We start from the raw sequence: 17003 nt of genomic DNA, 5'->3' as shown, positions 1-17003 counted from the left end.
GTAGGCAATGTTTTTTGAAGTAAAACAAATTTTGCAAGCTTAGAGTTCACTGCTGCATTTGAAATGGATTATGTTGTAAGAAGTGCTTTTGCTTAAAGGACATTATATTTTTGGTTTTCAACGAGGGGTCTGAGATATTTGCTTTTTAGCTTCTAGGTCGGCAGAGAACATTCCATCATGGACCCTACTCGGACAGAAATTTGAGACATAATCCTATGTTTGTTTGATGTGTTTCCTGAATCTGCACGTCTTCCTTGCTATTACAGGAAAGGGAAATGGCTGCACCAGTGCTTTAGACAGCGACATGGAGAAAATTTTGAAGAAAATATATGCTGTGAATTATTAGCAGCTCTTTTTCCATTTGATGGGGCCCCGACAATGATATAGAGAGCAATTTTTGTGTGAATATTTGGAGGAGTTCTTCGGTCCAAACGCCAATAACAAGTGGCTGTCCCACCAATGACTCATCGGGTGGCACACGCTAGACGTGGGTCATGTGATATACAGAAGAAGATTTTCTACCCTCCTAATCTCTCTACCTTTTCATGTCCTCCTATTTGAACGGTCAAGGTTAAATCACGGTCAAGGTTAAACCACGTCAACATCTTATATTAAATTTTTTATAAAGATAATAAGACAAAAAACAATGTGTGAGAGAAGGAGATGAAAGGGAATGAGAATAGGAGAGTAGAGAATCCTGATATACACCCAGTTACATGCTATAATTTGTCCTTGCCTTGCATTTCTAACCTATAACCAGTTGTATATCCATCTCGTTTTGTGAAATGTGCAATGTGATGAGAGACATACAAATAGAAAGATTTACAACCGATTACGCCCCAAAATTTCCCATCCTAAAGGGAGCATCTGTCTAATAACCGATTTTGCATCCCGTTGCACCTAATCTCTGGCCATGATATGCAAGGGAGTATACAACCGAGGATAGCAAAGAATCTCTCCTCTCGTAGACCATACCTGTTAGGATCATACTCTGCTCTAAAAGTTCAAAGATATTTGCAAAGGATATTGGTACTTACTCTAGGAAGACAATTAAATCAAAAAAATTCAATAAACATCATCAACGATTGAAATCATGAGCAGTATCAATTACTTCAGTAGCAAGAAAACTGAATATTCGTGGATTTAGAATCCAAAATCCCCAGAGGAAGAATGATAAAAGGAGAGCTCCCCTTAGGATACTGCTTCTCTCGTAGCTGTTATTAGCATAAAATGCTTCTTCTTCTTTTTCAGAGTTGTCGACATGACATGCCTCGGGTCAAGTACTAGGACCGGTGACAATTTCTGAGATCATCCTTATCAAGGAGCAGAGCCCGCCCAAGAAGTTATGGTCGATTACACCTTTCCCGTCGATCACATGAGCAAAATCAACAAGTTTAATTTGAGCACCTTTTTTCTTCCCTTGCAGTAACGATTCCTTGTCGTAAACCATCATAACTGAACAAGAGTAGAAATGGTAAATGGTCTGCTCCTCAAACCACGACTTCAGTACCAGCAACTGTGCCAATATCCCATTAGGACCACCATAGACAGTCGATGCAAAACAACAATCTGGTTTGATATCTGAATCGGTAGATGGGTTAGAAGATACAAATTTCCTAAGAGTTAACTTTGTCTCGTCAACGCTACCCCTCTGAATAACCGTCCTGTCTGGCTTCCAAACTCCAGTTTCTTTGTTTCCATGCACTTGGAGTCCAGATATCCTGAACCCCAGTTCCAGGCTCGCGGTTTCTCTATCTTTCTTAAGACACCTTTGGAGATAATCTTCAGCAGCTTGTGGGTACCATGTTCTGGCACCAATTTTAGCGTCCAATATACATGGATTGATCCGGCTTGAGACAATATCTTCCAAGGCCAGGTGAGGAGACAGGCCAGAACCATCAGACGCCTCTAAAAGCTTAGTGCCATGAAATACAGGGAAGAACTTGCGGATGTGGTCTGGAATCCTAGTGTCAGTAGAGAATGCTCTATAGAATGCTAACTCTTGGGATCCACGCTGGTCACTTTGAAGAGGCTTGTAAAAGTGCCCTGAATCATCCACAAGAGGGCCAAGCTTTCCACCACCGGCTTGGTGACCAGCAACTTGATGACCTGGGACCTTAAACATAGTCTAGAAAATGAAGAGAATTATCAGATACATCCAAATGTTTTTCTGCAGGCAATATTCAATTAACGTATAAGAATTTGCTGACGCTATAACATGCAGAATCAACATAGTGCCCTTGTGAATCCAAGAATTAAAACTTTATTGACAATTAAAAACAATAAGTATATCAATCACAAACTTCTCATCACCACGAATTGAGATGGCAAACTTCAATGCTCCTAAATACAGTCAAGCAAATTTGTCTAAGTAGATGCCTGGCTTCAAAACAATCAAAACACGCAAGAAGTGCTTTCAAAATGGCTGAAAGCGCTTTTGATGAAAATGTTTTTGGAATCAATCCTTAGTAAAAATGCAAGTAAATCTAGGAAAAGCACTTAAGTGCTTCCTGGAAGCAGCTTTTTAGTGCTTCTGGAACCAAAAAACATTTTCTCTAAAAACATTTTCAATCATTTTAAAAGCACTTCCAAACGATCTCTAACTCAGCCAATATATGAGTTTTCCGTTGCGCTAAAACTCACCAACTTAGCACATTCAACTCAAGGATAACTAATACTTTCTTAGTTCCTATAGAAAAGTAAATTCAGAATGATAGCAAGATGTGTACCAGAGCCAATTAGAACCCCTGCGATTATAATCCAGTACCGCAAGTTTCTAGCAGATGGAACCAAAGCTTCTGACACCAAACACAAAAATAGCAACATCAAAAGGATTCCAAAAGCATTTAACATACAAAATACATCCAATTTCTAAGAAAATTTCAGATGGGTTTATACAAAAACCAATAAAAATACAGTCTTGAAGCAAAGAAAGCAAATTTAGAGTACCAAGAGCCAGATTTTGCTATGGAATCAGAGAAAGCTGAGATCCATTGGAATATCTACAAATCTAATCCAAGAATGCAAACCAAAACCCTAAATTTTTCAGAGATATTTGGACAGAAAAATTGTAGAGAGAAAGCAAGAGGAGAGATATACCTGGCTCTGGCTGTAATTGCTGTTGCTAGCGATGAATGCTTGGCAGAGAAGCCTTCACCTTTCACTCGCTTTTGATTGCTATTGCCACTAGAGAGAAACCTCTCTCTTCAAAACAACGGAATAAAAAAAGGATGAACTATTCTGTTGACTTCAAAACAAAGCTAAAGGTAAAGGGGAAAGTGATTTAATCGGATCCAAAGCTCAAGTGAAAGGGGAAAGTAAATTTATTGGACACTGGATTGGCTTCTTCATTTGGAAGAGAATCCTACTTTCTTCGAAATTACAATTTAATACGGAATAATGTTAGGCAGATTAATTTTTTAGATCAAATTTATGAATTGTGTAATGTGTTCGTATGTACGTTGACTAACACTTAAATACAAAGGCAAAGCCAGGATTTTTTTTTTCTTGTGTGGGCTAGCTGAAAATAGTACCATAAAATTATATGTTTATTTTTTTGCTTATATAAAATTATATAATAATCAATATAAAAGAACAACAATATAATATAAACTATCCTCAAAATCATAATCCTAACCAATAAATTCAAGGACCATATAAATAATTAACCTACTAATTAAATCAAGAATAAGTAAATAAAGAGACTAAGAACGTACCAAAGGTGACATTCATTGGAAAATTGCAACGGAAAGTCAAGAATTGCAGAGATAGGGATTTAATTGTGTATTTAAAGAATTTTATTAATCTTTTCTTGAGTAAGAAGCATAGAAGCTAAATTACATAGAGTAAATGATCTTTTTCTTTAAAGAATAGAATAAAGGGGGACTGGAGATAGAACTAATTTATAATTTTTAGCAGAAAACGTATTATTTACTATCTCTCCTCTACTAAATATACATTAAATAATAATTTGTATTCAAATTAAGTAGGCTATAAGCATGAGTTTACAAAAGAATAGATCTATTCACAAACCCATTTTACTTTCAACACAGCCTTATTAATATTTTGTTAGTGATCATCTTCAATTCATTCGATCCGAACAACCAGCAATTAAGAGAGGTGTGTAAGAAGTAAAAATGAGTGTATAAATAGCACCACCCTTACAGAAAACCTCCCTGGGCTACAACTCACCTTAGCCTTATGGATGGCTACGCCATTGCTTAAATAATAATTCAATTATCAACATTCACATTATATGAATTATAAAATCCGATTTAAATATCCATCTAATATGTGCAAAAAAAAAACTCATAAAAAAATGCACACAAAAACGATGTACACACATGTCAAGGGACATTTTATTGTTTAACAAAAGAAAATAGTACTTTTATGAATATTGTAACACAATTCACGTGTTGTATCATTTGTGATAATAATGATGGACGATACTATTAATATATCATATGACTAGAATATAGTAATTCAAAAATAAATACATATGTTATAATTTGAGTAGAATTATATAATCTCTCGACGTGTGTTTCAGTTACATAAAAAAAACTATTCTACATGTCAAACTTTAATTGGGGGAAACATTAGAGATTTATCCAAAGAAAGAAGCTTATTATCGTCCATGTTTATTTAACCATGCACCGATGCACCCCCATTTACCCACCCTATTTTCCCAATGCAGAGTGTGAAAGTTGTCATAACTAAACAACCTTACAAAAAGTTGGGAATTACCTTTAGGGGGTCTATATAGAAAATAATTGGAATTATATTAAAAGAGAGGGTCACGTGGCTTTTTTAAAGAGAGAACATGTTCTTTTAATTGTCTTGGCTCAAAACTACGTCGTTTGGCCAAATCAATTAAAAATAAAACAAACTTCTTCTTCTTCATTATCTATATGCAGTCTACACAACCTGTAGCTGCCGTTGCATACCTCTCCTCTACCACATGCCCAGACTGTGGGGTGGTACTCAGAGGTCCTCATAGCCGCTTCTTCGAACTTCCAGAGGGTCTCAGGACCCACCAGGTCCCTGAATGGATCCGTCTCTATTCCCCATATAAATTTCATAAACAAAACCGTCAATTTCTTAATATTTATTATAAGATCATTCTTACACAAAAAAAAAAAAAAAAATCATTCGAATCAAAAATTGTTTATTCATTCAAGTTTATCAAATAAATGAACATTCTTCAGAGAAGCCTTTACCTTTCACTGGCCTTTTGATTTATGTAGGGAGAGAAACCTTTCTCATTATTTGACTTGAAAACAAAGCCAAGGTTAAAATGCTTATTGGACATTGGATTGGCTTCTTCCTTTTGGAAGAGATTCCCACATTCGAAATCACAATCCAATATCAATATGTGCAAAAAAAAAAAAAATCATAAAACAACCCTGCTTAACTGTCAAATCAAATAAATTAAAAAGTTTTATGGTAAAGAAATAACAAGAATGTATGAATAACACTTTACTTTATGAATATCAAAGCACAACTAACTTATTGTATTATTTATGATATTAATACAGAAACAAATACATGTGTCATAATTTAAGTAGAATTGTAATATCACATGACATGTTCAATTTCATAATCAAAATTGTTTAATTTCATAATCTTTATTAGAAGATCATTCTTACAAACAAAAAAATTATTCGAAGCGAAGTTCATTTGGTCATTATAATTTATCAAATAAATGGACGGTTCTTTGTGAATATGTTACTCGGTACCTATACCATTAATGTATATGATAAATTTAAATGACTAAACGAACTATAATTAAAATGTTTTTGTAAGAAACTATCTTATAATGAAATTTAAGGATATTATAAGATATGATCTCAAAATGTTCTCCATATAAATTTATAAACAGAATCGTTTTTTCTTTATCTTTATTATAAGATCATTCTTACAAGAAATCATTCGAATTGAGTTCGTTTATTCATTCAAGTTAATCAAATAAATGAACGGTTTTTCATGAATATGTTACTTAGTACTTACACCATTGATGTATATGATAAAATTGAATGACTTAACGAACCCTATTTTGAATTAATCTTTTGTAAGAATGATCTTATATTGAAGATTAAGAAATTAAATAATTCCAATTATGAAATTTCTACCAAAAAAAAAATGTTATTTAAAAATAGTAGACTGAACTCATACAACAATACATAATTGATTTAAAATACAAATTATATAATAATATTCTCGGTGTAGGCAAACTTCTTCAACAGCCACATGTTGGTCTCAAGTGGCTAAAAGAATAAAAAGGGTAAAGCCCTCATCTTTTGTGCATTTTCAATCTTTGTTTAGTCCTTAACCTTTTAAAAAACTATTGCTTAGTCCTTCAAAAAATATGCCATAGATGGTTTAAATCCGACGGCAACCTTGAAATATTCTTGGGTTGACTTCATTTTACACCACAAGTTTGATGGTCATTTATAAAATGATCCACGAAGTTTTGATTTTTGCATTTTACACTACATGATTTTTGAATTGTACTAACTTAACATTTTCTCTAATTTTATGTCTAATTGACATAGACCAGGTCTAGATTTTAACACTCTTTGACTGTTAATTTTAATGTTTTTGTACTTTACTCTTTTAATGCTTTTATAAAATTAATAGTCAATGTCTGCTTAAATATGAATCAAATCTACGTTACATAGTACTTGATGTTTAATTAGATAGTGATACTGAGAAATGTTAAACTGGTGAAATTACGTGGTGTAAAATGCAAAAATTGAAACCCCGTAACTCATTTTTTAAATGACCTAAAATATTGTAGTGTAAAGTGCAATTCTACGACTATTCATTCTTTTTGTTTGAACATTGAAGAGGGAGTGGTTAGTCAGCATCTTCATCGTATACAAAGTCAGCACAGCACCAGAGTGATAGACCGGCCGTCGCCGTCCACTCTGCCTGCAAATTTGAGCCTAGAAAAACAGATATCACGGAAAGTTAGGAAAGAGACATTAAACCATGATGCTCAAGAACAAGTTTCTTCCATCAGTTAGGGGGTGGTGGCCCCACAGTGGCATCATCGCCGTCGTCGTGCTTCTAGCTCTCATCTGTTGCTGCCGCCCTGTAGCTACTTCAGATGTTAAAAATATGGTAACTCTCTCTCTCTCTCTCTCTCTCTCTCTCTCTTAAACCCTGGATATTCATCGTAAATACTTGGCGGTGACCGGTACCATCACTATTAATGCAACACAAATCTTGAATTTAAACTCATTTCGCGGTTATTATATTAACGCGGTGGTGATCGCCACTTAAGGATGGTGGGCGAAAATTAATGCTATCTTTTCTTGTGTTCTTAAGTTTTCTTTTTGTGTTTCCGACATTACTTTGGCACATGTATCAAATTGTGATTTGCACAACGTTGGACCAGATTCTCAACGTTCGTATTCACATGCATGTTTAATAGGGATATTTTTTTATTTAATTCGATTAGGAGAGTGATCACAAGGATGGTGTGTGTTGGACGAGAGTTGGTCAACCTTGCCCCCTCAAATGTGCATTTGAGTTGTTTGACACCAAATTCTTGAATAACACAAAGGTAATCACTTCTGGTGCATTTTATGGATTAGTAGAATTTTAGATTAGTTATATTAATCATTACGTTTAAACCATTTTTTCTATACAATTTTAGATGCTGGAGATTGTGAGGGGTCAAAAGGAGTTTAACCTCCCCATAATCACAGCTAATAGAAAATTAGTTGCTTCCGAGGATGGAGGTTTGCGTAACCCGTCTTATTTGGTATTCAATTCTGGATGGGGCAGGGAACAGTCTCAGCATGCCACTAAAAAGTTCAATTATCCTTCTCTTTCCGGCATCAAAAAACCGAGAAGTGAAGAAGATATCGCCTTTATGAGTGTAAGTCTTTTGCCATTGGGCTGTCACAATGGCGGTATCCCAACCTAACCACACACTGCCGTGCATTTTAACTTTCGTCACATATGGCAGTGAATGATTGACTTGGGATAGCGCCATTTTTGCATAGACACTGAAACGCATCTGTAACTTTGTGAGTGTTTTCAGGTTCTTGAATTAGGAGAGCTCATTAGAACAAAGCAAATTACGTCGAAGGAGCTTACGAGAATTTTTCTGAAAAGACTGAAAAGGTAACAGATCAGCTCTAAAAACACTTGCTTTGTTATAGTATTCAGGACCTGTCATTTTAACAATTCATCGTCGGAAAATTAGGTACAATCATGTTCTTGAGGCTGTGGTGACATATACAGAAGAGTTAGCATACAAGCAAGCAAAAGAGGCTGATCAATTGCTTGCCAAAGGAGTGTATTTGGGTATATACTTTTCTTGTTAGACCTCAAATGCTTGTACTCCGGATAGTTTGGTAAGGAACGCTACTCGGTTCCTTATAGTTACTGAAGTAACTTACAAAAACAGCTAAACGAAAAGTTTCTGTACATGTATCAAACTGTGATATTGTCCGTGAGGAGCCGAGTATTTTTCTTTCGTTAAAGTTAATTTAGATAAGGCGTGTTCCCACCTTCGGGGCGTCGCCTATTTTGTCCACACAAATGTCCTTGTACAAGAGTAGAGAGTTTACAATTGCTTTCTTTGCAGGTCCTCTGCATGGGATTCCTTATGGATTGAAGGATATAATTGCAGTACCGCAATACAAAACAACGTGGGGTTCCAGTAGTTTCAAAAATCAAGTTCTTGACATTGAAGCTTGGGTTTACAAGAGGTTGTGAAGAAGTATGAGCATTGTAGATTGCAGTAACTTAAATTGCATTTTGCTTATTGGTTGGTCTCTGCTGAATATAGGCTGAAGGCTGCAGGGGCAGTTCTCGTCGCGAAGCTTGTTTCCGGATCACTTGCATATGATGACATCTGGTTTGGTGGTCGAACAAGGAACCCTTGGAATATTGAGGAGTTCTCCACAGGTTCATCAGCCGGCCCTGCTGCCTGCACTTCAGCAGGTACAGCTCAAACTTTCTGCCCTCGGAATTTTCATTCATTCCTTATTCACTTCTACTTTATTAAGGGTCTTTGCTTAGCTGAGTTAACTCATTGTTGAAAGAGTGGTGATTTTCGCACCATATTTTTAATCATCTGCACTTCAAAATTGTATATATACTAAATTCACGAGCCTTTCAAAATATGAGAGAATAACAAGAGATCCTTCACAGGTATGGTTCCATTCGCAATCGGATCAGAAACAGCTGGATCTGTGACCTACCCTGCTGCACGCTGTGGTGTGACAGCATTGCGCCCAACGTTTGGCACTACTGGGCGAACTGGTGTAATGAGCATATCGGAAAGCTTGGTACTTTAATCTTCTTTCTTCATGTCCTTCTGTGATGCAGTAAAGATAAATTGTGGAAATTATAGCTCTTATGTATTTAACAGGACAAGCTTGGACCTTTCTGTCGAAGCGCCGCAGACTGTGCCATTGTTCTGGATGCCATTAGAGGAAAGGACCCAGATGATCTTTCGTCGAGAGACATTCCTCTTGGCGATCCGTTTTCGGTTGACATTAAAAAACTTACAGTTGGATATTTAGAAGATGCTGAGATGGAGGTCAGTAAACTTAGTTGGATTTTAACAATAGACCGGCCCCTAACCCTCAATTATTAACATTAGGCTGGCGATTTTAACACTCCTCGTTTAACTTCCTGCATTTCACCTGTGGGTGCAAAAAATTGTAAAACATTCAGTTAGAAGTGCGGGTGGAGAAATAAGGACTGCCAAAATCGCTAGCCTTAACATAATGTATCCGTTATCAGCTCCTGTTTTTTCAACTATTTTATGTGGAGCTTAAAATGGAGAGCGTTTTACAGGTTGTTCATATTCTTGCATCAGAAGGTGTAAAAATGATCCCTTTCAAGCTTAACTACACAGTTGATTCTGTTCAAGGCATCCTAAATTTTACCATGGACGTCGACATGTTGGCTCACTTTGATGAATGGCAGCGCTCCCGCCATGATGATGTTTACGAAGCTCAAGAACAGTGGCCTACTGAACTCCGCCGTGCACGTGTAATTCCTGCAGTTGATTATGTACAAGCTCAAAGAGCAAGGGGGAAGTTAATCCGCGAAGTAAAAGAAAGTTTTACCGTGGATGCGTTCATTGGCAATGCAACTGACTGGGAGAGAGTTTGTTTGGGAAATCTTGTTGGTATACCTGTAATTGTTGTTCCAACAGGGTTTAAAAGCATATCAAATCCACCTCATAGCAACCATAGTCGAAGAAGAACCACGATCACCACCGGCATTTATGCTCCTCCTGAGCGTGACCATATTGTAAGCTCGAATCAACTAAAATCTAAAAACGAAATGATCAAATGTGTCCTTAACTATTTGATAACATTTTTTTTGGTCATATGCAGGCTCTAGCACTAGCTATGGCTTTCCAATCCGTCACCAATCACCACAAGCAACGGCCTCCGATCGATAATCTTGGACCAAGTGATCCAATCCAAAGTCTTCCCAAATGATTGCATCCCAAGGACAACTTTTCTGCAATGGATGCCATTGTAGCGAAATACCAAGAAAACCACGCATTGCCATGCCCCTGATCACCATAAGTGTGTGTGATTGCGTTAGAATAGCGTCGCAATGACTCCTGTTGTAAGTAGGTTTCTCTCCGTCCTTAGAGGAACTGTAACTGCAGCCTCAGTCCTATTCTGGTTATGTAATTTTGAGTCGACATTCGATATATACGTGGACAATGAAATCGAGATTGAGATGTACACAAAATGAAAGGAACCCATACATTTCATGATATGCATAAGCAAGTAAGATGTTACATAAGCTTGATATATTAAAGCTGGATCTGTGGTCTTCAGTTCAGGGTGTAGAGTAGGGCTACACGTACGTACCGTTGCTCATTTCCTGACAGTTTAAGCTCGTCTACCCTCCACTTGTCGTTGCTCATTCCCTGACAGTTTAAGCTTTGTCGCCGAGCGTGACAGCCTGCACGAGAAGATCTCGTTGTTCTTCGAGCAGGGAGCTCTTCTTGTTTTCGAGGGAGTGTATTTGATTCTGGTGAAAAAGCATACGATCTCGTATGAGAAATGGATCGATGGCAGGCATATGTTCCCAGAACGCACCTAGATTTTGCTCGTGTTGAAGCTTCTCATCTTCCACCTGCCCTATTTCTTGCTCAATTCTTCCAAGCCTGCCGGTAACCTCCATGGCTACTCAAAGCAGCACTTTCTTGCGTTGTTTTGCCGACTCAAATCCGTCCACAAACTTTCCTGCCTTTTTGACTTGGTACCATATATCTGTACGCTGACGTATTTCAGCCGTTTATAAGCTTTAATTACACTACATCAGCAACTATTTTGTTTTTTGGGAAGGAGCTTATTAAACAATAATTTGAAGGCGTGGAGGATGCGCATGCACCCTTAATAGTGACGTGACCTGTCTAGAAGGAGAAATTTTTAGTTGTGACGGGAATACAAGTAGTACATCACGTGTTTTAATATGAATAGTGGGAAATTCTATTTTTTAAGTTATTAACTTTTTATCACACATATCCCACCATTTGTTTAGTGACACGTGATGTACTACTCTATGTACCGGTCACATTGAAAAATATCTCATCTAGAAGAGAGTTTGGAGCGTCTTACAATTAATGTGGAGAAAAAAATAATCGAGAAAAGTATTGAGGCAACAAATGGATTCTTGGGTAAAAAAGACACAATTATCTTCGAGGGACATCAGAACTCCTACGCGTAAGCAACGGATAATCACAACTCAATCAAGGTCAAAAGTAATCAAAATAGTTATTTATTCAAAACATATTTCATCAATCTTTATCAAATCATCCCCACAAGGTAACCTTCAATTATTCATTCAAAATAGGATTAATTACCTAAATTAATTGATTAATTAATTTTTTAATTAATTTTCTAATTGATTACAAGATATTATTTTGACATAATATCTTGCAATTACATGCAAAAACCACCATAAGTGGCCGGACCCCTTTTCTCCAAATAGGGGCCAGCCACACCCTTATAAATACCACTTCATTTCTTCAAAAACCTAACTCCAACTCTCTTGCAAAATTCTCCAAAATTCTCTAAACACCTTTCCCTCAAATTCTAATTTTGGCATCGGAGGTTCTTCGGCTAAAGCCCCTCCCATTCATCGTGGGCGCATGAGGCTTTTGGCCTTGACCTAAGGTGTTAATTGTTTTGCAAGTGCAATTCCGTCCAAGAAGAAGAAGGCGGAAATTTGCATCCACAAATTGGTGCTTTCATTGAGAGCTTGAGTCACACACTCGTAGAAGATTCTCGCATTCAAGATCTTGTTCATTTGTAGATTTTTCGTATGTTTTTGTTCCTAGAATTTTTTTTCTTAAAAATTCTTCGAATAAATGTAAAAGAAGAGTACAATGACGAGAAATTTGAAAACTTTAACAAATGAAAATTCCAACGTTCAAGAATTAGGACCATGACACAAAGCTCAACACGACGATCAGTGTAGCGGCACCACCCCCACGGGGCACCACCGTGGCAACCACCTCAGTGGCCACCATGGAAGCCACTGTCAGCAAAGTCCACTGTGCCACAACCACGGCCTAAGCAGTGCCATTTAAGCCCACACGGGCCTGAGCCACTCAAGCCTAACACGAGCCCAACAGGTTGCCGAGCTGATCCCTAGCCTTGCACCCACGTACGCTGCACGCCGAGTAGCCCATTCCTGTGACCTTCAAAGCAACCCAAAATGGTCCAAGACCAGTCCAACCATCTCAACTCCAAGATCTCTACACATGCTGCCCTTTCCTGCGAGCAGCCCAAAATGTGTGGGGGCATTTGTGGAGCCAAAAATAATTGAGAAAAATATGGAGGCGACACGTGGATTCTTGGGCAAAAAAGACAAAATTACCCTCGAGGGACATCGGAACTCTTACGCGCAAGCAGCGGACAATCACGACTCAAACAAGGTCAAAAGTTATCAAAATATGTATTTATTCAAAACCTATTTCATCCATCCTCATCAAATCCTACCCACAAGGTAACCTTCAATTATTCATTCAAAATAGGATTAATTACCTAAACTAATTGATTAATTTCCTAATTGATTGCAAGATATTATTTTGACATTATATCTTTCAATTACATCCAAAAATCACCATAAGTGGCCGGACCCCTTTTCTCCAAATAGGGGTTAGCCACACCCCTATAAATACCACCTCATTTCTCCAAAAACCTAATTCCAACTCTCTTGCAAAATTCTCCAAAATTCTCTAAACACTTATCCCTCAAATTCTAACTTTGGCATCAGAGGTTTTTCGGCCAAAACCGCCACCCACCCCCCCCCCCAATTCATCGTGGGTGCATGAGGCTTTTAGCCTTGACTTAAAGTGTTAATTGTTTTGCAGATGCAATTTCGTCTAAGAATAAGAAGTCGGAAATTTGCATCCACAATTAATATGAAAAAACGAAGGAGAATTGAGAAAATAGAATTAGAAGGTCGTTAGCATCTCTATTGTAGCAAGATGAAAATGAAGAATAAAAAAAATAGAATTAGAAGATTGTTAGCACATCTGTTACAGCAAGATGAAAATGGAGAATCGAAAAAATAGAATTAGAAGGTCATTAGCATCCCATTAATTGGATCATTTTGCTATGATTCTTGACTTAAGTATATGTTTAGTTTTTACTCAGAAATTGGTTGTCATGAGTATTAAACTTTTTACGATTCCTAATTTCCTTTATGTTTGTTAATACAAGATATTGACAAATTAAATTAATTAGGGAAAGTAGTTGATGCGACTCATATTTCTGCTTTTGCCGCTTTCTTAATTTGAGTCTTTTTGTAAATAAGTAAACATGTTATTGACTAATCTGATTCTTTAACATTGCGATATTCTTTAACGATCTAATTTCTCCCTTAATGTAGAGAGGATCTTATTTGGAAGTGCTTTTACAATGACTAAAAGTGTTTTTGATGAAATATTTTTTAAACCAGTTCTCAGTAAAAAAAATCCAATGGATGTTGAAAAAGCATTTAAGTACTTCTTGCAAGAAGCATATATCTGTTGCTTCTTCTAAAATCAATTTCACCAAAATGCTTTTAGTCATTTTGAAAGCACTTCCAAATAAGTCCTTAGTAATCGACTATCTCTAATATTTTTTAGCACAAAAACAAAAAAGAAAAAAAAAACCAAATGTGCTGATGAAAAAAAGAAAAAAACCAAATAGTAGTTGACTATCTACCTATATAAAGGGAGAATGCAAAAATAGTGAAACATTCATAATTCCAAAATTGCCCTCTCCCATTAAATTTTCAAATAAAATAAGAAATTCACAAAAAAAACCCCACTCCCTACCTAACTTTATTTTCATTTTTTAAATATATTATTATTTGTTTTTCTGTTTTTCGTTTTTTCAAATAAAAAATCAAAAGTGCCTATTGCCACACGCGTACACGTGTGGCAAGAAGCTAATCTACGCGTGTGGTAAGAGGCTAGTCTTTTATATATAAAATGTGAAGCATTTGAAAATACCAAAATACCCTACACGTGTGAGAACCCAAATAGATGAAGCATTTGAAAATGCCAAAATTGCCCTCTCCCATTAAATTTTCAAATAAAATAAAAAATTCACAAAAAAAATGGTGAAACATTCAGTTAATTGTTCTTCACGAGTCGGAAACCCTCCCTATGTAAACTCCTTTTTTGCCCAATGCATGTATGCCACGGCCATCTCATGCGCTCTCACTCCCCCTCTCCTCCAAGCTTTCAAATATGGTAACTCTCTCTCCCACTCTATGTGTTTGTACTGTTGTTTCTGCTACTTGCAGAGTGAAAAGTGAAAAATACAAAATTAACTTTTACTTAAAGTAATTATCTGGACATTATATTTAAGTAATGAAGTTCTTTGGCCACAGGGAAAATAAATTTACCCTAATAGTGCATGGAAAAGTTAAAGATCATTTCCCTAATCCTATGCTCACGAAATAATATTTTTTTCGTCCGTTTATTTTTAATTTAGTTAAATTTTCTTAAGTGCACAAATATTTTGTAATTGATTCGATTAGGACATTGAGAAAGCGCGTTGGTTCTGTCAATGGAGGATTGCAGGACCCTTGTGCTTTGGTTTTCATTCCGGATTGGGGCAATGAGGGATCATAGCCATTGAGCTCAAAGTTTAATTATCTTTACCTATCGAGCATTCAAAGACCACAAAGTGAAGAAGAAATTGCCTTCATGAGTAATAAAGTTTGATTTCTTGTAGCTCTTGTTATGAAATGAGTGAACCGCATTAAATTATTGTGTCATCGCGTGCTATTGTTTACTTTTCTGTTTGTGTTCATATGAGTTTGCACTTTTTCTTTAATCTAGTACTAGTTGTGTTTGATTGCTTAAGTTGTGTTCTCAATCGTGTTTATATCATATTGCACTTGATTGTAGTTGTTAGAATTTGAGTGAACCACATAAAATTCTTGTGTCGTTGTTTTCGTAATTGTAAGCTTTTGTGTTCTCTATCGTGTTTATATTGTCTTGCACTTATACTTGTTGCTACAAAATTGAGTGAATCATGTCAAATCCTTATTGCGGGTGTGTGTTGTTTAGTTTTGTGTTCATGATCGCATTTCTATCGTTTTGCATTTGTAACTATCCTTGTGTGAATTTGAGTAAACCACATCAAATTGTTGTGTCATTGCATCTGTGTGCTAAATTTTTTGTTTCGCATTTATATCGTTTTGCACTTGTCTTTCTAGGAGATCAAGGACCAGATATCTGAATAGTTGTTCCTCTTTGCTTCTGCCTCTCTCTCTCTCTTTCTCTCTCTCACAGACTTACACAATATGCTTGATATATATCTTGAATTATGAGCATATATCAGGCTCTTGAATTAGGAGAGCTAATAAAGTCGAAGAAAATTACGTCTCTGGAGCTTACTCGAATTTTTATACAAAGATTGAAGAGGTAATAAAAGTACTGAACTCTAATAAACTGATCTTTTTATGTTTATTGAAATAGTCTAGACCTTTGTACATTGATACATTGTTGAAGGAAAACACCAGGTACAATCCTGTTCTTGAGGCTGTGGTTACCTATACTGGAGAATTAGCAAACCAGTAAGCAAAGAAGCCGATGAATTGCTTGCCCAAGGAGTTTACTTGGGTATGATTGTTTTTCTGAATACTTCAATTGCAAAATGTCACTTTTCCTGCCCTTTGAAATTTGATGTTTAGTTTAGAAAAATCACATTGAATAATCTCAGAGTTCCAAGTAGCAATTGTTGAAGTCGTATCTCTGAGAAAAGAAGAGTGTAAATATCTAAACCCTACTTCAACTAATACCGATGCCTTTTGTGATAAAATCTCACGCCTGATGAATTGTACAAGGGTAATTACGAAAATGGGGACAATGTCGGTGTTGTTGGAAGTGGAGCCCTCGGCCTGTCTCTTTGATAATTCAACAACAATATTATTGCAGTTAACCAGAATTACATATTGATTTCTTCTTTAGGTCATCTCCACAGGATTCCTTATGGATTGAAGGATATAATCTAAGTTCCCAGTACAAAACGACATGGGGTTCTAAAACTTTCAAAGATCAAGTTCTTGACACCGAAACCTGGGTGTACAAGAGGTGCTCAAACATTAAAAATTGAATCACTTGCGAATTAAGTTTCGTTAAGTGGCATTTTACTTGTTTATTTCTGGCTATGTTTTGCATAGGTTGAAGTCTACTGGAGCAGTTCTTGTTGCAAAGCTTGTTACTAGATCGCTAGCATATGATGGTATCTAGTTTGGTGGTAGGACCAGGAACCCGTGGAATATTGAGGAATTCACAACACGTTCATCATTTGGTCCTGCTGCTTGCACCTCAACAGGTACGTTTCAAATTGTGAGCTGCTACGATTTTTCATCCCCTTCATTTGTTCCCTGCAATTTTGTTTTTAATGATCTAAGCTTATTTAAGAAGCATCCAAGGGTGCTCTTGTTTGTAAACATAAACTGAAAAAAGTTGGAAAAGTTTTGAGGAAACGTTTTTGGAA

At 36.5% G+C, this 17003-nt stretch overlaps 2 protein-coding genes across 6 annotated transcripts; one reads left to right on the top strand and one right to left on the bottom strand.

Moving 5' to 3' along the window:
* Nucleotides 1-1050: 1050 nt before the first annotated feature.
* LOC137710387 (inositol polyphosphate multikinase beta) lies at nucleotides 1051-3446 on the bottom strand. Of its 5 annotated transcripts, none has more exons than XM_068449351.2 (3): nucleotides 3100-3446; nucleotides 2730-2798; nucleotides 1051-2128 (listed from the first exon to the last, which is right to left on the bottom strand). In XM_068449351.2, the coding sequence occupies exon 3, from the start codon at nucleotides 2123-2125 to the stop codon at nucleotides 1277-1279; it is 849 nt and encodes a 282-aa protein (XP_068305452.2). In that variant the 5' UTR covers nucleotides 2126-2128; nucleotides 2730-2798; nucleotides 3100-3446; the 3' UTR covers nucleotides 1051-1276. The 5 variants fall into 5 exon arrangements, with proteins under 5 accessions (XP_068305452.2, XP_068305453.2, XP_068305454.2 ...); XM_068449352.2 differs by having other exon boundaries at nucleotides 2730-2795; XM_068449353.2 differs by lacking the exon at nucleotides 3100-3446 and adding an exon at nucleotides 2950-3087.
* Nucleotides 3447-6812: 3366 nt separating this feature from the next.
* LOC137710873 (uncharacterized) lies at nucleotides 6813-10791 on the top strand. Its single transcript, XM_068450025.2, has 11 exons — nucleotides 6813-7122; nucleotides 7463-7567; nucleotides 7661-7885; nucleotides 8051-8133; nucleotides 8216-8316; nucleotides 8600-8723; nucleotides 8804-8958; nucleotides 9169-9305; nucleotides 9389-9559; nucleotides 9820-10281; nucleotides 10368-10791. The coding sequence occupies exons 1-11, from the start codon at nucleotides 6991-6993 to the stop codon at nucleotides 10473-10475; spliced, it is 1803 nt and encodes a 600-aa protein (XP_068306126.1). The 5' UTR covers nucleotides 6813-6990; the 3' UTR covers nucleotides 10476-10791.
* Nucleotides 10792-17003: the final 6212 nt, after the last annotated feature.

This window comes from Pyrus communis, chromosome 6 (genome assembly GCF_041283825.1).
Source record: "Pyrus communis isolate YQ-2024b chromosome 6, ASM4128382v1, whole genome shotgun sequence".
Taxonomy (NCBI): Eukaryota; Viridiplantae; Streptophyta; class Magnoliopsida; order Rosales; family Rosaceae; genus Pyrus; species Pyrus communis.
This window is presented reverse-complemented; position numbering and strand designations above follow the sequence as displayed.

Coding starts and splice junctions, on each gene's coding strand:
- LOC137710387 (XM_068449351.2), bottom strand. CDS start 2,125: ATGTTTAAGGTCCCAGGTCATCAAGTTGCTGGTCACCAAGCCGGTGGT.
- LOC137710873 (XM_068450025.2), top strand. CDS start 6,991: ATGATGCTCAAGAACAAGTTTCTTCCATCAGTTAGGGGGTGGTGGCCC. Junction 8,317..8,599: donor TGCCAAAGGAGTGTATTTGG/GTATATACTTTT, acceptor CTTTCTTTGCAG/GTCCTCTGCATGGGATTCCT. Junction 10,282..10,367: donor CTCCTGAGCGTGACCATATT/GTAAGCTCGAAT, acceptor GGTCATATGCAG/GCTCTAGCACTAGCTATGGC.